Source organism: Populus trichocarpa, chromosome 18 (genome assembly GCF_000002775.5).
Source record: "Populus trichocarpa isolate Nisqually-1 chromosome 18, P.trichocarpa_v4.1, whole genome shotgun sequence".
Lineage (NCBI taxonomy): Eukaryota > Viridiplantae > Streptophyta > Magnoliopsida > Malpighiales > Salicaceae > Populus > Populus trichocarpa.
Genome location: NC_037302.2, coordinates 12,422,355 through 12,447,610, shown reverse-complemented (window position 1 = coordinate 12,447,610; position 25,256 = coordinate 12,422,355). Strand labels below are relative to the sequence as shown.

The 25,256-nt window shown below is 33.1% G+C and overlaps 3 protein-coding genes and 1 long non-coding RNA gene across 4 annotated transcripts; 2 read left to right on the top strand and 2 right to left on the bottom strand.

Moving 5' to 3' along the window:
- Positions 1–2,255: 2,255 nt before the first annotated feature.
- On the bottom strand, positions 2,256–4,162 carry LOC7493387 (uncharacterized). The gene is made up of 3 exons (XR_002979132.2): positions 3,959–4,162; positions 3,329–3,426; positions 2,256–2,557 (listed from the first exon to the last, which is right to left on the bottom strand). It is a non-coding gene; the product is annotated as an uncharacterized LOC7493387 (long non-coding RNA).
- Positions 4,163–4,306: 144 nt separating this feature from the next.
- LOC18107787 (UPF0057 membrane protein At4g30660) lies at positions 4,307–5,041 on the top strand. Its single transcript, XM_024590658.2, has 2 exons — positions 4,307–4,586; positions 4,691–5,041. Exons 1-2 carry the CDS (start codon positions 4,497–4,499, stop codon positions 4,832–4,834), a joined length of 234 nt encoding a protein of 77 aa, XP_024446426.1. The 5' UTR covers positions 4,307–4,496; the 3' UTR covers positions 4,835–5,041.
- A 4,576-nt stretch (positions 5,042–9,617) lies between these two features.
- Positions 9,618–10,990, top strand: LOC7489437 (F-box protein SKIP1). The gene is made up of 2 exons (XM_002325088.3): positions 9,618–10,027; positions 10,100–10,990. The coding sequence occupies exons 1-2, from the start codon at positions 9,657–9,659 to the stop codon at positions 10,671–10,673; spliced, it is 945 nt and encodes a 314-aa protein (XP_002325124.1). The 5' UTR covers positions 9,618–9,656; the 3' UTR covers positions 10,674–10,990.
- A 2,648-nt stretch (positions 10,991–13,638) lies between these two features.
- Positions 13,639–16,410, bottom strand: LOC7489436 (shikimate O-hydroxycinnamoyltransferase). The gene is made up of 2 exons (XM_002324496.4): positions 15,893–16,410; positions 13,639–14,861 (listed from the first exon to the last, which is right to left on the bottom strand). The coding sequence occupies exons 1-2, from the start codon at positions 16,295–16,297 to the stop codon at positions 13,944–13,946; spliced, it is 1,323 nt and encodes a 440-aa protein (XP_002324532.1). The 5' UTR covers positions 16,298–16,410; the 3' UTR covers positions 13,639–13,943.
- Between the last annotated feature and the right edge of the window lie 8,846 nt (positions 16,411–25,256).

Sequence of the window (25,256 nt, the reverse complement as noted above, 5' to 3'; positions counted from 1 at the left end):
AATGTAGTGGCGAACTTATCGCGTGAGCCCTTTCAACTATTCTGCGGTGTTTGATGTTTTTTTTTTCTTTTTCTTGTAGAAGATGATAACATAAAAGGTATAATTAGCGAACGTAAAATAAAATGGCATTACTCGCATTAAGTTGGGAGTTGGATATTTTTTTAGATGTTAAAAAAATTATTCAATAATTTTTTTAATAGAAAAAAAATTAAATCATGTATAATTGACTTGATATGATTTGATTGACTTTGCGGCTTTAAAAATAATCCGGACGACTAGTAAAAATATAAATTGCTTATTTTTTTCAAGATAACATCTTTTTTAATATTAAGATAATAACATATTGGATTGATTTGAGTAACCGTACTAGACTTGTAACTCGGGTCATGAGACCGAGATAACTCCATGAAAAGAAAATCAAAACAAATTATAAAGTTCAATTCCCTATCAGTCTAATGTTGAAGGATGAGACTAAAAAAAACCGATTAAAAAAACATAAAAAATGACCAAAGTCAATCCGTTAGGCCCATAACATGGTTTATGAGACTAAGATAACCATATAAAAAGAAAATCAAAATAAATTATGAAACTCAATTCTCAGTCGATCATGTTGGACCTAATGTTGAACGATAAAATTTGTAAAAAAAAAAAATTGAGTCAATTGAGTTATCTTGCTAAATCCACAACCCAAGTCATGAGACAAAGACAACCTAATAAAAAACAAATATAATGTTGAAGGACATGAGACCGAGATAACCTTTTAAAAAAAATAAAAAAAAATAACTTGATTTAACATGGGTTAAAATACCAAAACCCGTGACCCTGATCATTATACCAAGATATTCCCATAGAAAACAAATCAAAACAGATTATAAAGCTTAATTTTTAACCGACCCAATATTGAATGATAAAATTAAAAAAAAATTCAATTAAAAAAACATAAAAAACAACCTAAGTCAACTCGAGTTAAATTGTTAAGTACTATTCCAGGTCATGAGATTAGAATAACTTAATAGAAAGCAAATAAAACAAATAATGGAGTCTAATTTCTAATTAATCAAATACTAAAGGATGAAATTGAAAAAAAAAGTTAAATAAGAAAAAAAACCTAGCCAACCGGGTTAATTCGCTACACCTGCGATCCGTGTCATGAGCATATTCATTAAATCCACCCCGAGGGTTGACATGGACAAGGGGTCGGGTCACATGGGTTGACCCGAGAAAATTAAAAAAATATATTTAAGGTTTTAATATTTTACATGAAAAAGTTAAGAACCAATTTATATGGATGTAGACTATATATGTTGTAAATAATAAAGTTTAAGAGATTATTTGAAATTGTTTTTTTATCTCATATTTGAAAGATATTATTTTATTCTTTTAAATTGAAGTATTTAAACCAAGTTTTTTTATCCCACATTAAAAAACATAACTTTCTTCTTGTGAATATAGAATATATATACTAATGGACTTCCCATCTCACATTAAAAAAATAAATTTTTTTTCTAGTATTTATATAATAAACTTTGATATAAACTAGTAACTAAAAAATAAAAAATGATATGCTCACACTCATAAGATTGAGTCAAACAATAGAAAAATCCTTGATTATCCACATATTATCTTCAATAATAATTTATTTTTTATTCTTAAAATAAAACCACTATGCTTTGTACATTAATTTTTGTTTAGCTGGCAAAAAAAAAATTACTTTATCTTGTCATACATTAATTTTTTTGGCTTGCTAGGCCAAAAAAATTAGTTTATCTAGTCTTGCGTTTTGCAAATTATTTTATTTGTTTTGGAAACAATCACTCAAAAAAATTTATCCCACCTCTTCACTCTTAACCATAGGTATTTAAAAATTATTATTTTTTTATTTATTTCAAAATAAATCATGCAGATAGTTGATCGACAAGTCACCCGGTCCTCCCTGAGCTAACTACAACCCCTGTTTTCTTCTTCAGACCTGGTTAGGACCCTGGATCTCACGAGTTTCAGGTCAACCCGCTAGGGTTTTAATAACTATGATTATAAAAGTGAAATAACCTGACAAAATACAAATTTAATATTCAAGGACTAAATTGAAAAAATAAAAACATTGATTGATAAAAAATCAAAGAATTTTTTTTTTTTATAGGCCCGCACCAAATTAGAAAGAAAATATGCTACAATACTTTTCCCCACATGTATGTTTAGTGTATTGTTAGTAATTAATTAATTAATTAATGTGAAAGCGCAACAGCAAAACAGGATTTCAATGAAGCGTCAAGGCAATCTGTGAGACATTGGCTGTATCATACAACTTAAAAGCATAATATGCAACAAAAACAAAATATGCTGGAGAAGCCATGCTTGGCCTAGACAGAACTCTTTGAATAGGTACTGGCAGAATTCTCATTGGCAGTGAAAAGCAAAAAAAAGAAAGAAAGTGGGGGGGCAAAATGATCAGAGTTGAAGGAGCAAAATGTTTCAGCTTGTATAAATTCTGTCAATCCTCTGCAAGTTGTTTTTGTTTTCCCTTGCCTGCGCACTTACTGGATGGAGAGCAAGTTTCCTGGAAAATTAAAAGGTTGCATTGACAATGTCAAATCTTGTGAAGAGCTATTGGTGATGCAAACGGAGGAGGGAAAAAAAGCAACCTGATTTTTAAACAGCCAAGCAATTCATAGATGAGTTGTAGCAGCAAAAAGAGTTAAAAAATGTTGTTTATAATATCTGGAAATATAAGATGAAAAGGAGTGAAAGGAGCTTATTTTTACATGCGTTGTTATAAGATTAGATGCAAGAAAAATGAATGAAGACCAATGGACAGCACTGCAATGCTAACAAAAAGGCTAATTTTTAAATGCGCCGTGCTGTTCAGTTTTTACTTCGAAAAACATCTAAAAATTACTTAAGAGAGCATGCTGCCGGGATTCGATTTTGTAATGGAGCTAGTCTGCAGACAATGGACATGAGAATAATAAGTGAATCGCCATAAACTTAGGCATATTTTCTAGCAACTTTATGCAGTATTGATATTGCTGGTTCAGTGTTTACCGAGAGAAGGCATTAGATAAGGCAGTCCTTTAATTTTAACAAACTTCTCCAGTCTTAGGCATTAAAAATAAACTTCTAACAGCTTAATCATGCAATAAAATTGATAGCACTGATACATATTTAATTTTCAATACACAAAAAATCCAAAAGGGTAAATAAAACTAACCACAACAAGTCAAAGTTCTCATCTTGTATCTCACACCAAATTTTCTCAGCAACCAAACAGAATTGCCCCCTTTTAATCTCAACACTACAAAAAATTGAAACTTTTAGAAAAAGATCTGACCTTTCCAGAGATATTCGGACAGCAATCCTCGGTTTTCTTGTGCTTGGCAATCTCATCAAATAAGTAAACCTTCGGAGGAGCCATATCTTTCACAAATACTGATCACAAAAAACATTCAAAACCCTTCAGATTTACACTCAAAAGAATGATTTATATAAATAAATAAAAATGACCCCTTATTATTCATGAAAAACCATCACTAATGTGCTTAAGTTGTTGAAACGAATAGTTATGATTCAAATTATGCCAATCTTGAGCCTAATTGAATATGCAAAGAAACACGATTTCATAAAAAATGAAAGAATTGGGAGTTGGCATCGAACAGGGGAGAGGTCGGCCATGATCTAGCCCTCCATGAAAATCTGAAAAAAAGGAAATATGAACTCGAGTAACACTAACACTATGTAGAGGAGGAGATAAAAGATTGGAAGTGAGAGGAAGCCAAAGCTCTGCAAAGTATAGGGGCTGTCAAAGGGGACGAACAACCCAGGAAAACCAAGAACCTAACCCTAATTCTCAGAAGCTAACAATTAAAATTAAAAAGGATGGCAACAAAAAAAAAAAGCATGCACCATATCTAACAGGGAATCGAAAAAGACCATAAAAGAAAGAGGGTTTCAAAGGATCCACCTTTTTCTTTCCTGTTTTTTTCACGGCCTCCACCCTATCCTAAAAGCGCCACCTTCAGTAACAATCTTCACCATGACCGACGCGATGGCAAGGAGCTCCCTCTGCGGCTTCCTCTTCTCCAACGTCGCCTCTCTCACGTGTGGAGTGAAAGAATGTAACTCCTGGAAGAAGTCAAAAGGTCAAAAGAGAAATATGGTTGCCACGCAGCCACGTCGCCCAACAAAAGAGAGAAAAAATAGGATTGTTTTTTCTCAACTGTTGAAAACTTGAAATTTAAGCAAAAAACCAAAAACGACCTCCAAAGCAGAGCTCAGCATTCTAATGATCAACGGCAAAACCGACATTACGCTTAAAAAGTTTGTGTCCACGAATTTTTTTTTTTTTTCTGACGGTGATACAGTTTTCCTTGAATTCCCAGATAACCCACCACAAATTTATGAGGCCCCCCATCTTTGTTTGCTTCTTCATTAGGAGCCCAACAGTCAACTACAACTGTTAGATTAGAATCATCAGCCTTTGCAAATATTGCCGAGAGAAAATGCCAAGTCGTTGTGAGATCTGCTGCGAGATCATCATCGCCATCTTGCTCCCTCCTCTCGGTGTTTGCTTCAGGCATGGCTGCTGCAGTGTACGCCTCTCCATTTTTCTTCTTCTTCTTTTTAGAGATCTGAAAATTTGGATATACTTGATGGATAATTTTAATGGGTTCTTATCAATACTTTTTTTTTTCAGGTGGAATTTTGGATTTGCTTGTTACTCACTATTTTAGGCTACGTTCCTGGAATAATTTATGCTCTCTATGCAATTGTGTTTATCGACCGGGATGAGTATTTTGATGAAGGCAGGCGTCCTCTTTATGCCCCGGCGTATCAGTGAATTACCATACCAGTCCCTTTGGTTTTATCGAACTCCATTTCATCTATGAGATTTGTGTCTTGTGTTTAAACAACGTCAAAATCAACGGAATTACTGCTTAATTGTGGGTTGATAATTATACTTTTGCTGGTATTTTCACCTCTTTTCAGCTACAAATGGATGAGACGACGTTCTAAATCTTACTCAATTGCATCTTAATTTTTATTACTTCTCTTGCAAAATAATGGACTAGGTTGTGGCAGGCTCTTGTGGTTTGCTATTTTCTTATTTGCAATTGGATTTATTGAGTCAGACTTCGAACTAGTTTGCTCGAAATTCTACCCGCACATTACTTCTCCCATGTTTATGGATTTTTGTTCAGCTTTACAAACATAAATCGTTGCCAAGAATGTGTTGCCTCAATTGGGAGCCGTGGGAAAATTATATTGTTGAGCCTTCTTAAAAGTACTGCAGTGCTGCAACCATAGTATAAGTGAATGTGCCTATCGAATGATCTACATAATCATGCAGTAGGCGTTCAGAGCATATCATCTTGGCATAGAACAAAATTTATTGAATGATCTACAAGATCACCTTGAATGCTTGCCTAAGAAAGTGGTTTCGATTTCTGTTAATGAAATAAACTTCAGCTTGCTGTTATCCTGTTTTTGTAAGTGGTCAATGCAGGAGAGGTAATTGCCAATTCTTCCCTCCCAGGTTTCCTAGTAGTAGTTGATACTGATTTCTGGCTTGCTGTGGCAGCCTTGTACCTATCCTCTCATTATTCATGCTTTCCCATAACCGTGTGTTATGTTGCTGAATAACAGTAACAAACGAGTAGGTTTTGCTTATGGTATTTGCTTGCGAGGAAGATTGTTTTTCCCAAATTTGTGATGAAATAATCGTATGATTTGAGATACCTTCGGAACATTTTCTTGGTAATATGGACAAAGCTAGGTTTGGAAAGCCTTTATGGAGGCCTGATGAAGGGGACATCGTACCTGAGCTATGGTTTATATGTTCGTATGATTTAGATGATGGATGATAATCTAATCCTTGTGTTATTGGATTTTATTTAGGTTTATTTATTAGATTTAATTTAGTTATTATTGGATCTTTTATTTAGTGGATTATAAACTTAATTGTTTGTTCTAGTTAGGATTTAAGAATATATATGTTTTTTTGTTTTAATGTTGGATAGTTTTTGATAAAATTTGAATAAAATTTGCGTGTTCATCTTCTAACACAGACCTAGCACCCCTAAACTCTAGACGTAGTACTTTCTAAGCCAAACATCCACCATCCACCAGCTGCAACCAACACAGACAGGTCTACTGCTATGAGAGCCATCGAAGGTCATCCACTAATCGCAGAGGACGTTGCCCTTGTGCAACCATTAGAGAGTAGATCAGGTTTCTCCAATAGCGCTACCACAAGAGTTGTTCAGCTAACGCCTCCAACACTTTAGATCTTCTCAGGCCAGCGACAACTACTACAACACACCAGCAACCTTTCCCCTTTTGTTTCGGCAACAAACAACAGTCTCCCTTAGATATGTTGATGTCGGTCACAACAATAGTAACACAACAGTTGAGGGAGATCAAAATCTGCTCGCTCTTGACTTCGCAATAATGCTCGATTGATGGTTCCATCATGGTATAGAAGGACTGCTTTTCCCTTATCTCCATGCGCAACCAAGCAAACTTCATCTTTTACAATGATATGATATTAGACAGCATCGTTATGTAGCATCCATGTTGAGCTTCCTATTTGGTACACCTTTCCTGTTCAATTAAAGGGGTGATATAATCTTTAATATAACCAGATACGCTAGTTCACATGTTTCCAAACAGACCCTAATTGAAAATGAAAGATAGTGTGCACTAGCTTTCGATCCGCACTTCAATGAAAGTATAATATTTATTTGTTTTGAGAAAATAAATAAATATATAGGCTTTTACAACATGTTTTTTTTAAAAACAAAAACATCCTAATTATAAATCGAAAATCCTATATATGCATTTAATTAAATAAATTAAGAATTATTTATATTAATAAATGAGATAAAAAATGTAACACTTCTATTAAACTCGTCTTGCTGTGGGTCGAACAATTATTTTCTAACGCAAAAGAATAAATGTGTAGGAATTATTAACGTGCCTTTTGACATCGAGTATAAATATAATTGTGAATCAAAAAGCTGATACTTATATGTAATAAAATAAGGTAAATATTATATGTGTTAATAAAGACGTGTAAGATCTCAAATTAATTTTTAACATAATGGAAAAATGAAAAATTATTGCAATTGTTATAGTGAAACAACATTTACCTTTAGTTTTGTATAATATTTTTTCAAAAAAAAAAGGAGAAAAAATTACAAAAGAATGAAGATAAGAATGAAAAAAATGATATAAATAGGCCAATTATAGATTGATAAATAGGCCTAGTATAGAGTGATAAATATTCAAAGTGTAAAGAATAAAATAATAATATTTTATTCAAAAAAAGTGTGAAGAAAAAAAAGGAAAAAATAAAAAATATTAAAAAAATAAAGATAAGAAAATAATAGTTATAAATAAATCAAGTGTAAAGTGATAAATTTACCAAGTACAAAGAAAAAAAAGAAAAAATTCTAAGAAATTTCTCTAAAAAAACCCAAAAAATTACAAAATTTTCATTACCAGCTACAGTAAAAAAATGGATAAAACTTCAATCGTGCTATTTCAGCAATGAAAGAGGGTTTCGTATAAGGTAAGCACAAACTCATTCTATTACAATAGTAGTTCAACTTTACTTCAACTATACATAAACATACATACTTTTACTAGTACACAAAATAGTTTTTTTTAGTAAAGTATGATGGAGGTGGTATCTAATTGGACAATGATAACACATAAAACACTAAAATTTTAATGTGCGAAATAGATTGTAAATATAAATTTTAAATTTTAAATTTTATTATTTAAAAATAAATATATAGTGGTTGTTTCCGGCTTTACAAGATTTTTAAATAAGCCAGAAAATCCTATATTTATTAGAAAACAACTAAAAATCTAAAAGCATAAAGAAAATAAAACAAAAATCCAAATTAAAAAAAACTAAGAAAAATAACAAAATTAACCCAAACATTAACTTTTAGAAGAGATCCAATAGTCCAATAAACTATTAAGTGTTTTTTCACATTAAAACAACATAAAAAATCACCTAAAAAATTTTGAGTTCGATTCAACGACTGGATCTCCATTATTATAGTTTTAAGGTGCTAACCTAGTCTGGTGTGACCATACTTTCTCTTGGATCTAAACATATCTCAATAGTCCATATAAGCATTTGTTGTACCATTCATTTAGTTTGTTTGTATCAAATCTCATCTAGTTATATCAAATTCTCATCCAAATGTTCATAACCTTCAGTTTCTATAAGTTTGGCTATATAAAAACACTAGAGCATTGTTATGAGGTATTTTGTTTTTGAATTATTTTTTATTTAGTTATACCATAAAAAAATAGATATTCATTTAAAATACAATAAATAAAATTACAAGAAAAATATATTTTTTAATATAGCAAATGACATGCTAACCTAATTTTTTTTTTCTGATAGTACGATTGACTCTAGATAAAAAGTCCAAGCATGCCAAGCCTGACCTTTTCTTTTCTTTTCAACAAGTGTATGATTCATTGTCTTTCCTAAAATTTTTAATATAGCAAATGACACATCCATCTGTGTAAATGACACATCGTTTTCTAGTGGAAATTCTGGGCATCTGTGGTGGCAAGAAAATCAAGATACATGTTTTAGGACTCTAAAAAGTTAATTTTGAACTGAAAACACCAAAAAAAAAACCCTAGAATATCAATAAAACCATTTCAAATTCTAAAACACCCTCTAATCACTCCAAATATCCAACCAAATTGAAAACAAATATAGATCCCGATCTACTTTTTACAACAAGTTCAAAAAGCAACACCACCTCTATTGAAACCTCTATTTCCAAGACAAACTTATTGACACCATGATTATTGTTTTTGTGGCCGACCTACCATTGTCTTTTTTATCTATCTTTTCTTGATAATTTTCTCTTTCCTCTCTCAACATTTGAAGACGGAATAAAAAAAAAATAAAGTTTAGAATTAAAATATAAAATTCTAAAATAACAAGAACCAAACATAAAAAGTGAAAACTTTAAGGGTCAAATTGTAGTTTTCTATGTTCTATGAACAATAAAAGCCAGAAAGGGTTGAGATTTTTAGTGTTAACTTGTTTTAATTTTTTAAAAAACTATAAATTTAAATTCTATTTTGTATTATTGATTTTTATAATAATTGGTTGGGATGTTTATAGCCCCTACCAATATTCTAGAGCACATAAATAAAAATAAATTATAAAATTTAAATTATTTAAACATGATATGATATGAGGGGATGGAATTAAAAAAGAAAAAGCTATTTTCTTATGATTCGGATCAAATGACGACTTTTGGCCCCTTAAAGTAAGAAATGGCTAAACAAGCCTCCATTCAAACATGGCTATTATTATAACAATTTATATTATTTATAAATCTAGCCGTCTATCTAGTATTTTCCACGTGGCAGAGACGACTGATCTTTTTGCGTTGATGAGTGTCTTTTAAGAGGGTAGACATGTCCAGTACGCCTCTCCTGGCCCTACCAGCATGTGACACCCGATTCCAGGGAATGAATGGCAACCGTCTATTTTCCACGTGGCTAACAAAAAAAGCTATATCTTTCCAAACATCAAAATGACATTTTTATCCACTTGTTCTCTTTATAAGACCCTGCAAATGGAATCAAATCAAAGCAAGACTCCATAAAAAAAAATGAGACGTAACGAAGATACAGACGTGGTAGAGACGGATGCCGAGTCAGGACTCATCGCCGACTGGGCCGAGTTAACTTACGAGTGCTTAATCATCATCCTCTCTCGACTCACCTTTGAGCACCGATGGCGCGGTCCCATGCTCGTGTGCAAAGGTTGGCTTATCGCCTGCAAGGATCCATCTCTCAACACACTATTCGATCTGGACACTCAATTCGACTCGGTCATTGAATCACCTCGGTGGTGGACCCCTGATTTCGAGAGAAAAATCGATTCAATGCTCGTTTCCGTCATCACTTTTAGTGACGGATCCCTGACCGAGATCCGCACCCAGCACTGCTCCGATCTCTCAGTCACTTTCGCCGCCGAAAGGTAAAAAAACAAAAGAAAATTCTTCTCAAAATACAATAACTTAGTCTTTATGAATTTTATTTTTTATTCTAGGTGCTCAAATCTTCAAGTGCTTTCAATAAAAAGCTGCCGGAATGTGACTGATGCATCAATGGCTCAAATTGCTTACAAGTGCGCAAAGCTTAAAGAGCTTGATATAAGTTATTGCTTTGAAATATCACACGAATCTTTGGTTATGATGGGTAGAAACTGCCCGAATCTTAGGGTTTTAAAGCGGAACCAAATGAATTGGTTAGATGCCTCCGAACACGTAGGGATTGTGCCCGATAGTTATTTAAATACTTGCCCTCAAGATGGAGATTGCGAGGCTGGTGCAATTGGGAAATACATGCCCAATTTGGTGCACCTTGAGTTGAGGTTTTCGAAAATGTCTGCAAAAGGATTGGTGTCGATTTGTGAAGGGTGTTTGAATCTTGAGTATTTGGATTTGTCTGGGTGTGCCAATTTGACGAGTCGGGATATTGTTAAGGCGACTTTGGGGTTGAAGAATTTGAAGGAGATTAAGAAACCGAATTTTTATATTCCGAGGTCGGTTTTCCACACTGAAAGATATGGACATTGGAGGTTGTATGATGAGCGGTTTCAGACGGATATCTTCCGCATTTGACCAGGTGAATTGAATTAATCATTAGCTACATGAGAAAGTATGTAGCTAATTTGATGCATGTTCTTTTGTTTTCCGTATTCGGAGGATGTTCAGTGCAATTGGTGTTTAGGTAGATACATGGCTCTATGTTGTGCTGTAAAAACTAAAAAGTCATTTGTGCCCGTCTCTGTTATGCGTTTGTGAGCTTACTCTGTTTTCTAAAGTTTGGAACCTGGGAATTGGAGTGAATCGTTATTCCTGAAAACCCTAATTGATTTGTGTAATCTCATTTTAGGAATACATGGGATGGCATCCTTCTATTGTGCTGGTTTATGAAATTTTCTTAGAGGTTTATGTAGCTAATCGCTGCTAGTGTGTTTTATGTGTTTGAAACCATGTGTAATGCTATTACAAGTCTTGCCTTCCATGATTGTGGTTCGTTCGTGCTGCATGTCTTGGAATGTTATTGGCACTTGGCACTGCGCATACTGTCTTCGTGTTTGTCTTTTCCATGGGTCGGCCATTGGTGAATGGTGATGATAGCTACATTCTAGAGTATTCTTGTGTTATTATACTCTGTAAGATTTGAAGAAAAGAAGATAAAACAATTTCAGGGAACAAGCTCTGTACTGGTTATCATGTCATTAACCTCACCAAAAGATCTGTAATAGTTTGGGAAGTTTTTTAAGTTCTGAGAGCTCGCCACCATCCATGAAATGCAGAAAGAAATAAAATTAGGAATTGTGATTTATTTATTAAATCCTGTGCCGCTTTCGGATTCGTGCTTTAATTTGTAAGCCTCTAAATAACAACAATCAATAAACATACATTAAGAGAAGGAATACGACAAAGGTCAGAAATAGAATACAAGGTCAGATGTTTTGGTGGATTTAGACAAGTAAAGATGAAAGGTTAATTATGATGAAATTTGGGCTCATTTAAGTTCTCGAGCATAAATAAAAAATTAATCCGCAGATTTTTTATCACTGAAAAAAATATATATATAATTACAAGAATTCATATGTTGTATATAATGCGAGGATTTTTCTGTGTTACACCTTGTTATGATAATAAAACTGTCATTGATTTCCTTGGTAAATCCTACTTAATTTAGTGGTGGTTGCATTTTGGGTTGTAATGAATGATTTTCTTAGATAGTTGCCTTACTTATTTGATGTTTTTAACCTCTCTCTCTCTCTCTATATATATATATTTGATGCAAGCAAAAGCTAAAAACAATAATTAAATAAAGAACACAATATTTTAAATGGATGAATGATCCTCAAATTCATAAGTTTATTCTTTTTAAAAATAATAATAATTAAATTTGCCTCACTGAAAGGTTTAAAAAGCCTTAAACCTTAAATAGGTTAGAAAGGTAGAAAACAAAAACAAAAATTTTAAATTACAAAGAAAAGAAGTATAAAATATGAAACAAGTAAAAAATCCAAAAATAATATGGAAAAACATAAAAACTATCAAAATCGAGGGTCTCAACGATATTTTTTATATTTAAAGATTTGAAAGTCCGCGTAGTGACGTATTGGATATTATAGGAAAAACAACTTCCAGAAAATTCTGTAAAATTTTGAGCGCGATCTAACGGTCGAATAAAAAATTATAGTTTTTTTGAGTTGTTATTCTAGTAAGATGCAATTAGACCTCCTCTAAAAAGCCTTAAACCTTAAATAGGTTAGAAAGGTACAAACAAAAACAAAAATTTTAAATTACAAAGAAAAGAAGTATAAAATATGCTAAAAAGCCTTAAACCTTAAATAGGTTAGAAAGGTAGAAAACAAAAACAAAAACTTTAAATTACAAAGAAAAGAAGTATAAAATATGAAATAAGTAAAAAAACCAAAAATAATATGGAAAAACATAAAAGCTATCAAAATCGAGGGTCTCAACGATATTTTTGATATCTAAAGATTTGAAAGTCCACGTAGTGACGTAGTGGATATTATAGGGAAAACAGCTTCCAGAAACTTCTTTAAAATTTTGAGCATGATCTAACGGTTGGATAAAAAATTATAGCTTTTTTGAGTTGTTATTCTAGTAAGGAGCGATTAGACCTCCTCTTCGGCCATGACTTGTCCCACTAATCTATAAATACATTTGCTGGGTCATCCACATAATTTTTCTAAGGCAAATCCTGATCTAGTTGTGACAGACTCATACCTAATGGCTTAAAATCACCCGTTATCGCAGATCTGACTATATATATATATAATGATCTAACAACTAATATTCTATAAGCCTAACTTGATGGCATGTTTTAATGGAGGATGAAAATGTTGGGATGTTGCCATTTAATGGGCAACAACAGTTGCAGCCTACCCTCAGAAAGAGGGAAGCCATTGTCAAAAGGCTACAATGATAGTTGCACTAACCATTGACAAAATGATGCAACCCATGTGCTGCCACCATTAATGAAACCACCATTCTTGCCTATAAATAGGCACCAAAAGAGCAGAACAAAGAGAGAGAACAAAAGAGAGAGAAGAGAACAAGAGAGAAATATATGAGGAGAGAAAGAGGGAGTAGCTGCCAAGGGCAGCAGCCCTGCTGCCTTGTGCAACAGTGTGTGAGAGTAATAAGAGTTGAGTTTGAGTGAAGTGAGCCTCCTCCTCCATGTGTGTTGTAACCCTTTCTCTATCTATCTCTAATAATATGGACTTCTTCCGTGGATGTAAGCGATTTGCTGAATCACGTTAAATATTATGTCTCAGTGTGCTTAGCCTCCAATGGGGGAGTCAGAATCCCCAACAGAAAAATGAAAGAAACATAAGCCAACATGATTAATAAAGAAAGGAAAGCTCGATTATTTGGAAGGTAAAAGTTCCATAGCAGATTTCGTCCTAAATATAACAAATAACGTTTATTTTAAACATTTATTCCCATGCAATCTCAATTCATGACATATAAACTCATGAATTCAAACACAATCTTGTCATATAGAAGCAAATAAAAAAATCAAACACTCTAATAATGGAAAATGATACTATCATTCCATAATTTATAATAACACTCCCCTCAATATTAAAATCGTTACTAAATTAAATAGAATAACGGAGCATCGCGTCCTAAAAAATTTAGAATTCCATCGTCGTCGGCCATAAATTTTATTATTGGTATTGATACAAATTTAGAAAAGCTGAACTTGGAACTTAAGAATCTATGAATTTATTGGTACAGGAACGGTTCCCCTAGTGGAGCATAGCCTCCCAAGAAAACAAGTCACGAAAATTCTTGAATCTTGAACCATCAACAAATTGAACTTCCTCACGAACATTACAGGCAGCTCCGTTTATGGTACTCATAAAATAACTTTTGGAAGGATTGCAAGTGATCCGTCTCTAAGAATATGGTCAATGACAAGGTTCCATCATTTGTTGGGCTTGGTTGTATGTATCCTTTTCCTACAAATGCAGATGCTGGCCGCATATACACTGGCTTGCCCCATCCAAAATCAGCATCGTAAAAGGGCAAACGCACCCAATTAACAATATGGAGGTTTGGGCTCCTATAAGTTTCGGAGCTTCTCATGACAGTAGTTAAGTCATCTACTTTTTCCAAGTAGTCAACAGCCGATCTCAAATACTCATCATCCATTCGTTTTATTGCTTTGTGAATTCTCTCCGCGGTGTGTGCTAATGGCTCTGATAAGAGGGCACCAGAGAGAGCAATTGGTGTTGCTAGGAAGGTTACATTTCCAAAATAGCCAGGTTGAAGTGGAGGACGAAATCTATCCCTGCCATTCGTGGGTATGCTTAACTTGGTTGCTTGATCATTAGACAAGCCTCGCGCTTTGCATGCACAACGCCATATATGTGCTGTAAGGATCACATAAGTGCTGTACTCGGTCTTGCTTGCAATATCATTCTTTGCCATAGCTTTCAAAGTGTTAAGTAAATCACTTGTGATCTTAAGGTTGGCTACAGAAATGTCTTTAGAGCCTGACTCGGGAATGGGGTTTTGGAAAGGGGTGTTGATGGTAGGGTATGGATCATATTCGATGTGATGGAAGGTAGGGTTGGGTGGGACTCTGCCACGAAGAATGGTTCGATCGATGAATGGTGGGGTTTTAACAGGGAGGCCTCGGGCTATATCAGACCATGTGTTGATGAAATGAAGACATTCGGTCCCATCTGCCAGAGTATGCTGCCATCCAACTCCAAGGCACACTCCACCGCATGTGAATCTGGTTACCTATCACGGATGAAAATCCTCAAAGCGAGCTTCTTGCTCGTTACATATCTACATTTTTATTGATATGCTAACAGCTTTAACAAAGAATTTTGGGATTTGAGATGAGGCAATTCCCAATTTAAGTTGCCCAAATTTTCGCTGGATCATCTGATAATTATGCTATATTTACTGGCTGAAAATATCGTCAGTTATCACTGCATGGAAAAGAAATTAAGCTTGCCAATCTCTATATCTCATATATATATAAACTTCTTGGCTGTTTTACTGTGTCATTTTACTGTTTATCCTCTCATGTTCAGCTATAAATTGTAATAGTTATGCTATAAATTGTAATATTTATACAAATGAAAGGCATGCCAGATCTAAATTGCTCGGATTTTTTTATATTTTTAATAATTTTATTTTGATATTAAACTTAATTTTCATCAATTTTTAATTTTTAATAAATAAAAATAGAGAGAGAGGATAGCTAGATTCCAACCATTAAAATATTAGATTTTTATTTTAAATGATTATATATGATAAAAAAAGTTTGATTTGGATGTTTTTTCATTTTGAAAATATCTAAAAAAATCAGATTTGAGATTTGAAAGAAATTGATTTCAGATTGATTTTGAACTTGAATCTTTGTTAGCTATTCAAAGTTAAAGATTGATTTAAACATTTATTAAGGTGATTTTTAGGTATTTTAAATTAGAAATGAGTTTTTCGAGGATAAAACTAACTACCTAGATTTTTCAATCATTATAATTGCTGGAATCTAGTTATGATGAACGACACGTCATTTGACATGTTTTTTTAATTTAAATTCAGCTGACCTAAACAACTTGAATCTAACATACACACTAAACTCAATAGTGTGTGTCTATATAGATAAAAGATTTAGTGGAAGAATTATTCTTTATTTTGCTTCCTTTATATATATATATAGCTTCCTTTATATATATATATATATATATATAAAAGAAAACTCAACATGAAACTCTTCTTAGTACTCCAAATATCAATTACTTTCTAATAGATACTGATACCTGTAAAACAAGGAGCGGGTAAGAAGAGATGTCACTGTAGTCAACGGTAGGAATAAGCTGTCGAAGTTCGTCGCTGGGCTTGAAACCAACAAAGTCACCCATAGCAGAATCTGTTTCAGCCTCAACGAATAACACCCCTTCTCCATTACAATTTATCTCAATTCTACCCTTCGCATCCCTTGCCAATCTCCCAGCTACAGGATAAAATGACTCAAGAACTTTGCTCAGTGCCTCCTTGAGCACTTTACCTTCAAAGAAATTGGAAGATCCATTTGGCTTGTATATGAACAGCAAAGGGACATGATATTTTGCATGAAACAGGTCTAGGTTAGTGACCTCTAGCCGGTGGTTTGGTGTATCCTGGGTCGGCACCACCATGGATGATTCCTTTATGGTAATCTGCATCTTGTAACTTTGGCTCGGTATTCAAGTTGAGAGAGAGAGAGAGAGAGAGAGAGATGAGGACCCAGGCACTAGCGATGATGTTCTGGCTAAAAATGGCACTGGCTGGGATGTACTGGCCACATATTATTTGAGGATATATTTATTTTTTTTTAAAAAAATACATTATTTATTTACCTCTAAAGTAAAAAAAAAATAGATTATTTTATAGTGATTTTTTTTTCTTATTAAAATACAATTAAAACATGTTTTTGCCCTTAAAAAACACAAAAACTAAGTCTAGCATATAGAAATATTTTTGCCCTTTCACGCAAAAAATTTTTGCGTGTGAAAGTTTTAGAGTCAAGAGACACATTTTGATACTTTTACATTGAATAATTTATTTTTTATTTAAAAAAATTATTAGCACGTATTTATTATATGCTAGCGAGTAGGTGATATTCATACCATTTGAACAGTATGTAAGACATTGCTCGGTGGCCAAACTTGCCTTTCTATTATGCATTTGAAAGCGTCACCGTGTCCTCTTCTCCTAGTAAGACGCATGATGATGGATGATGGGCAGTTTGTTGCCTGTTGTCATTTTTTTTCTTTTTTTTTTCTCTCACCTACATGAAAAAATACATGGTTGTTCTCTTTGTTTTTAGTTTTTTTAATTTTAGTTCTTATTTTTTTATTTTTTATTTATATTCTTATCTATTTTATAAGAGTTTTGTTTGCTTTCAATTTTGTTCTTTAATTGTAATATGTCGTATTTATTATTCTTTTTATTTTGGTTCTTATTTTTTTTTTTATAATTTTTCTTACTTGACTTTTTTATTAAAGTTTTATTTGTTTTCAATTTCATTATTCAATCGAGGTTTATGGTATTTTATTTTTTCCAATTTGACCCTTATTTTTTTTGTTGAAGTTATTTTTCTTTTTAATTTAACCCTTCAATTGAACATTTTTTCTATGATGTCAGGCACCGTTATTTTAACATTGTGGCGTAACAATAGAAGAAAAAGTGAAATTCTTATAATAAAGAAATAGAATAATTTGACACAATAATTAAGGGATTAAACTGTAATTTTAAAGTCGATGAAAAAAAAAACCATTGTAATCACACTATTACAATGCAATAACTCATGGGTCACAATAGCATAGTAACTAGCTATTTAATTCGTGTTTTGTATGTCATTATTATTTTTGAAAAAAATAGATATATAAGTTATTTTGATATGTTTTTTTTGTATACAAAATTAAAATATTATTGAAAAACTTGTGTAAATATTTAATTAAATAAATGGATAATCATTTAAAATTAAATTGATAGAGAAATGCAATTTATTTATCTTGTTATCTATCCAGCAAACAATATCAAATTTAACATCAAGTCATGTAAAGGATTTTAATAGTGTAAAACATTGATATAAATGGTGGTGTGAAGCTTATGCTATATTTATTATCAAATTTAACAGTTTTATTAATGAAAAATTTTATCAGTGTTTATATTAACATTTTATCTGTGATTATTTTACCAACAGAATTATGGACTGAACCCAGCCATTAAAAAATTACTCATCAATAAGTTATAATTTATTATTAATAAATTTATCAATAACTTTATAGATTACTATACACACCAAAAATAAATTGCCCATTTCATTCCTACAGCAATTCTAAAACCCAAGAACCCAAGGGGGAAAAATGAAGGACCACTTGGATTGTACTATCACAATCCACACTGATAATTTTTTTTGTTTTTTTGTTAATTTTGGATGTTCAGATCGGCTTGCGTCTACTTTGACTAATCCCACGAATCCTCTGAAGTTAACGACCATATAAACCTCTAGTGGTCCTGAAGTTTGTGGGACTCGAACTGATGACCTCTAGAAAATAAACCTAAGACCTGACTAGTTGAGTTGCAACCCTCAAAGCTACGAGCAGATAAATTTATAACATTCAACTAACATCTCTTTGTCCTTGATCATGTGCCGGCAGGACAACATGAATATCTGCATCACAAATTTTTGGCCAGTATATCATCGCTGGTGCTCGGGGTCCTCATCTTTCCGTCTCTCTTATCTTAAATCGTAAAAAAAGAAAATGAAAAAAAAAAAAACATTCTTTAATAAGTTTCACACCATTATAATATTGTCTTGTTTAGATGCATTTTTGAATAATATTTAACATGCTAAACTCTTTAAAAACTGATTCGAAGTTGTAGATAATTAAGAAAAGAATGTGGAAAAGAAGAAGAGTTGAAAATTTTGTGTCATTATAGTCCAAAACAGTACAAAAAATTAACCCCAAATACTCTTTTTTGGTCCCTTTTTCTAGAGAAATATAGGAATCCAAAACTTATAAAATCCCCTCTATTATCAACTTTAATTACCTTCTATAAAACCTGGAATTTTCTAGATTTAAATCAGTTGTCTTTTGAGTTGAAAAAACTGTTAAAGTTTTTGTAAAAATAATTCTGGAAAAAATTGATCACTTCCTTACATTCAAGGGTTAGATAAAATAATAGGTTAGGTTGGAAAAAATAATTTTTCATGGACAAAACTCAAACTCCAATTTAAGTTAGCAAAAAATAATCATTATTGACCCAAAAAATTATTTTACAATAAACTCAAACTCATACCTGATCCGGAGCCCGAGCACAAGTTGGGGAGGGCTGCGCTTACATTTTCCCTTTAGAAGCTCGAGTGCTATTTGGATTCAATTTTAACTTCTCAACTTTTCATTATATAAACACCAAGAAAATTTTGTTTTGTTTTTACATGGGATAAAAGGTTTTTAAAAGAGTTTTAGATTTCACTAAAATATATCAATTAAGAGTTTTTTAATATTAATTTTTTTTCATTCACTCATAATTTATTTAAATTATGCGAATCTTTTATGTTAAAGATTTTATTTTAAAGATTAACTTTTAATTTGACTTTAAATACATGATTATTATTGTGTTTTAAACAAATTTTCCGTTAACAATAACTCTTGATTGTCAATTTATAATTATTAATAATTGTTTCTGTTAACTGTTACTCTTAATTGTCAATCAATAATTGTTGATTTAATTTGAATCGCTAATAGGCAAACGACGTTGCTTTTGCCAGTTCTTTTTTAATTGTCAACCGCCAATATGCCGAGGCCGAGCATAGTTATTAATCCTGAATCGGCTCGACAGATTTATCTAGTGGCTGGACTAGTTTGGGTTAGGAGAAAGACCGGTAAATGTAAAAAACCAGCAAGACCCAGTCGACCCAGCGGGTCGACCCATGACCCGGACGACCTGGGCAAATTCGGACGAGACCCGGTGTTTGTAATACATAAACTGCCATTTACGAAATCAAAACTCGATCCATGAACACCAATCAACCTAACATTTAAATCATGCAAAAACTAACATATCTGAGTGAAACTCGGGAACAAAACACATAAAACCTAAATAACAAGATTTGCGAGTTACGACTGACTCATGGGAGTACACCTGAGTCAAAACGAAACAAAACAGAGCAAATAGGGTTTGATCCATCAAATCTTCCATTTACCCTGTGATCTACGTCGAAGGCAAGAGCAGGAGAGAGGAGATGGAGGGAAATAAAGGCGAGGAGAAGAAGGGATCGAGCAGTGGTTGCTGAGGACATGGCGATCGCTCTATTAAAATCATGTATGTTATATGTTGACAAATCAAGATAACAATGCATAACTATTGAGTTTTTCAAATTAAGATTCCAGAGATACTTACAATTGAAATCTTGAAGTAGATGACATCATAATAAGGATATCTCATGGAGTGATTTTCATGAACATCTTTCCTACAATAAAAAAAAGTAAGTAGTTGATGTTTCTGGTACTGTATTTAGTCACCTAAAAGTTAGAACATATATAAAGATCAATAAAAAAAGGCATTATACAAAAGCAGTGATTTCTAAACACATAAAGATCAATAAAGTTGACCAAACACCTCTCCATGTTTTGCTTCAGCCTTATAAAAAGAAATGATAATTCATAATAAAAGAAGCACGACCATTGCTAACCTTCTCAGGCTGTGTCAATCCATCTATGTTCTTTGGAATGACCAAAACATAAATGAGAGCCTGAGGGTTGATGTCCCTGAAAAGTAAAGGAAAAACTGTATGAGAAATACATAATAATCTTTTAGAACCATCACCCCAACATGTTAGATAAAAGAGACTTTCTATATAAACATTTTCGATGAACGTTGCATAAAGTTATCCACTTGACATGGGATGATTTTATAACTTATTAACTATAGTAGCATGAGTTTCCACCACCGAAGAAACAATGATGGATAACTATAAGACATCAAAGTAATGTTGGTGGCGCCAAATATTGCCATTAGAGCATAAAAGGATTGTATAATTCTAGTATTTATAAGAAAACAATAGTGTTGGTTCGACCACATTCACAAACGTTAACACATGACATAGTAAAGGGTGTTTTCAACATACAACTTTTACTAAATATATAACATGCTCGAAACATACAACTTTGAAGTAGACAAACAATTATATAATGAAAAAATAAGAATCAGAATAAGTAGGGACCAAGTATAAGTAATGACAAAACATGTATATACCTGGTAGGTAATCCCACTCACCAGTTAGTTAACTATCAATACCATTTATATATTAGAAAGATGACGAAGGGAGTGATTATACACAACTTCTAGTTATTTAGATAACACTAACCTTCATTTTAAGACAAAATATATTTCTTTTTTTTTCTCCATGCAAAACTTCTCCTATGCATTTTTTTTTCTTTTTCACCTCATATCCATGTATAATTAGTGTACTTGCAACAAGAGAAGAGAAGAAAATAATTGCACATAAACCAATAACGATGTTAAAAAATACCAATCCATCTATAATATTTATTTTATTTGACCCAAGTCAACCCGTCAAGTTAAATAACATGGATATTACAGATGATACTGAGTCAAAAAACTTAAAAAAAGATATCACATGTTAGGTGGCAGGTCAGGATTTTTTTAACCAAGTCAACCCAAATATCTTATATAGCCCACTAATAGTGTAACCCTATATTTTAGAAAGTCTTTTGTATAAAAACTCTTTCTCTTTGTTCATTCTTTTCTCTTGTTGCTCAACCTCTCATTGTTTTATCTCTTCCTTATCTTATTGATGATGGTAAACTAAAACCACCAATCCCTTCCTTTCATCTTTATAACCAAAAGCTTCAACTTGATTTCGATAAACCTCTACCATACCCATGTCAATTGAACCTTAAAAAAAAAAAAAAATTCAAACTCCTAATTATAAAGTCTAAAACCAAAATCAATCAATTCTTTACAGAAGACGAGAGTTAAAAGTGTGGTAGGATTCATATGTCTCACCTTTGATGCTATATCCTCAACTATCCAGTTTTAAATTCTTAACACTGAACATCAAGTAAGACTATAAGAGCATATATCTTCCCTCAATTTCATAAATTAATTTGATCCTGTAAAACATAAGTTATGAGATGGAACTTCTGTGATTTTCATGTTATTTGTAGTTCGAATGTTTCATCTTTGAGACATTTCTTATAAAATTGATATGATGATATTTATGTATTATTTCATCATAATTTTTTGTTATTATATTTTTTTTTATAGAGAAAGGGCCAGTGCTAAGTCTCATATAGATGTGGGGTGACATATCATTTCAATTATCCAACAATTGAGCATATTGACTCTTTGTTAATGCAAGATTATGAGTTTGTTTTGGAAGTGATTTGTCATGGGATCCACCATACATGTTAGGAAAAAAAACAAAGCTTTCACACAACACATGCTCCTTCATTACTTGGAGTTATATTGTCGAAACACTTTTTTTTAATTCATTTTAATATCTTTTTTCTTTATTTTTTGGTAGCTTAATTTACAATAAGAACATTTTTATATGACTATCATGTTCAAATGTCATTCAAATAGTTGTTTGTGTGTTTTTAATGTCTTAGAATGCCACTTAGATGTCTTATAATGAATGGTTAAGAAGCTTAAAGAAAGACACCTGGTAGAATGATTATTTGTGATGAGTGTTCTTTTAAGCACTTGGTTTAAGATTTAAACATTTTTGTCAAGCCAAGCAACCTAGCTTTTTTACCCTTCACGAATCACTATCACAAGGGGTTGCCTAAACCTTTTTTTCCAAAGAGAAGAAAAGGTTCAAGAAAACCATTAAGAATAAGTATGTGTCTTACAAGTGAAACTTGGATTTCTTTCCAAAACATCAATTACATGCATGTCATAGCTCATTAGGTAGATATTGATTGGAACTTGTATAAAAGGATTTTAAACTATATATTATTAAGTTCATAATCACAAGGGTAGGACCATTGGAAAAGCATTAAAAAGTTGCTTGATTGATTGGGGCATTGATAGAATCTTAAAAATTATATTAGATGATGCAAGTTTTAATAAGAATGTCATTACTTATTTGAAAAGAAGGACTAAGTGTTGTAACCTAATTTTGGCCAATTGATTTTTAATTTAATTTTTATGGGGTTTAAAATGTAAAATAAAAAAAAATGTGATTTGTCAGCTTGTATGGAAACTAGGGACTACAATGTATTTTTTTCATTCTATTCTTATCTTCAAGATAATTCTTACCTTCAAGATATATAATGATAGTTGTCTGTTTTCGAATTTGATTATAATTCAAACTTAAAAAAAAAAATTAATTAAGATTTTACTTCTCGCAAGCGATAAGATTCATGTACTATAAATATTGATATCAGTACATGCACAAAAAGAGAAGGACGATAAGGACGATCAGAGAAAACCTAGAGAGGGTCATTACAATAAACCCCAGAAGAAAAACGTTAGAGGAAAAAAAAAAAAACACATCACTAAAAAAAAAAAAGGGGGCGGCAAACCCTATACCAGCCGCCGCCCCCTTCAGCCTTTTTGGCTTTTCTTCTCCGGTCTCAATCTCTCCCCCATCAAACACTTTTCATTCCTCAATCTCAACCCCCAGGAGCTGCAACTCCTCATAAAAAAAGAGCATATCACACGGGAGAACAGCATTGTGCACAGCCACCTCATCCTCGTAAAAAAGGAAGCTTGGTGTTTCGCCTTCTCCTTCCTGCCGTCTTCCCCTTCAGACCAAGCTCAAGCTAGCAACTCCTCTCAGCAGCAGCAGCAGAGTTGGTTGCCCCCAGTCACGGTAACAGTAGAGTTTCACCATCATAGTCGGAGCAGCAGCAGCATGGTTTCCTTTTCTGCAACCCAGCAACGGCGTGCATGTCCTTTTAGCTACAATCCAGCAGTGCGACCAGCCTCGTTTCTGCACCAGCAGCTCCCCGGCAGCCCCCAGTTAATATTCATCCCAGCAACATCGTTGCAAGGATATTTTTTCTTCTCAGCCGTGAACTGCAAAGAAAACAAGATTAATTCCCCTAGCAACAGCAACAAGCTTCCTCCTTCTGCACCGGCAACGACCGCACTATTGAATCAGCGGTGCAACTTCTTCTTCTCCAACACATCATCTTTCTTTATGCAATACTCTGAGACGTCCAGCATGCGCTCTTCCAAGAGAAAAGCAGGTTTTCAAAGCATGAACAGTAGCTTTGTCTTCAACCGTGGAAGGCTTTCAGTTCAAACCCAGTACCTGGAGTTTTTTCTCTTCTCCATTGAAGCAGTGACAGCGGGTGCTCCTTAACCACCATTTCCTCCTTCTGCAGCAGCTCATTCCAGCAATAGCAGCGACTACTGTCTTTCTCCAATGGAGACATAGGACAAACAAAAGTATAGGAGAAAGACAGACAAGGGATAACAAAGGGAACAGAGGGAGAAAACCAGAAAGAGAAAAGAATAAAAAAAACACGCAGGAGGGGAACAAACACGGGGGGCAGAAAAGCTGGGAAAACAGGAAAAAAAAAAAAACAGAGAGACAGAGAGGGAGACACAAGGAGCTAAATATAAAAGAACAAAAAAAAGGGAGCAGAACAGAGGAGAAGCCAAATGCAGGGAGTGGAATCCCAGCTTCTCCCCAGAATTCCAGCAAGGAGCTCGGGAAGAGGCTTCGCACAGAAGCGCCAGCACCAGGTATGCGTTCTTGTTTCCCCCTGCTTTAATTCACTTGCTGCTGTGCAAGTGAATTTTAATTCACTTGCTACAGCGCCACCCTATTATTTTTTGCTATCCTGGTCACCGGTTACCTGGTCGGGCTGGGTCTAACCCAACCCATATAAGTTGAGCTAGATCCACTCAAATAAATAAATGAACAAAAAATAAGTAAAAATTGTTTCTTCTTCACTTAAATTCAAATTTTACGGATTGATTCACTAGCGCCAGAGTCAAGAATACCGTACTTTGTGAATTTCACAATATTTACCAACGCCAGAGTTAAAAATATTCATAGGTGAATTTTCACCGACGTCAAAGTTGGGAATATCATAGAATGACCATAAGAACGGAATACAAACAAACCTTTAGCAATTTAAAACGAAACCAGCAATAGAGCCTTAAGGGGTACGTTATCTTCCTTTTCAAATACGAAAAGATTCTATCGGACATTTTTTTTCTTTTTTCTTTTTTGTAATGATCTAACGACTAATTAATGATCTATAAGCCTAACTTGATGGCATCTTTTAATGGAGGATGAAAAATGAAATAAACACAAGTTAATTAACTTGATTAATAAAGAAGGGAAAGCTCGATTATTTGGAAAGTAGATTAACTTGATGGCATCCTAATCACTAGATTAATTTGCTACTCGATCGAGAAATTTATTTCTTTAGTTCCAGCTCTAAAATTTATTGCCAAGCAGCATGCAAACCATATAATTTCTAAGAGGAAGTTGGTTGTTAATCCTCATAAACTTTTTCCCCCCTCCTAATTAAATATAACAAATAATGTTTATTTTAAACATTTATTCCCATGCAATGCAATCTCAATTCACATATAAACTCAATTCAAGCACAAGCAAATAAAAATAAAATAAAAATCAAACAC

Coding starts and splice junctions, on each gene's coding strand:
- LOC18107787 (XM_024590658.2), top strand. CDS start 4,497: ATGCCAAGTCGTTGTGAGATCTGCTGCGAGATCATCATCGCCATCTTG. Junction 4,587..4,690: donor TCAGGCATGGCTGCTGCAGT/GTACGCCTCTCC, acceptor TTTTTTTTTCAG/GTGGAATTTTGGATTTGCTT.
- LOC7489437 (XM_002325088.3), top strand. CDS start 9,657: ATGAGACGTAACGAAGATACAGACGTGGTAGAGACGGATGCCGAGTCA. Junction 10,028..10,099: donor GTCACTTTCGCCGCCGAAAG/GTAAAAAAACAA, acceptor TTTTTATTCTAG/GTGCTCAAATCTTCAAGTGC.
- LOC7489436 (XM_002324496.4), bottom strand. CDS start 16,297: ATGCAGATTACCATAAAGGAATCATCCATGGTGGTGCCGACCCAGGAT. Junction 14,862..15,892: donor ACCCGCTCCTTGTTTTACAG/GTATCAGTATCT, acceptor CATCCGTGATAG/GTAACCAGATTCACATGCGG.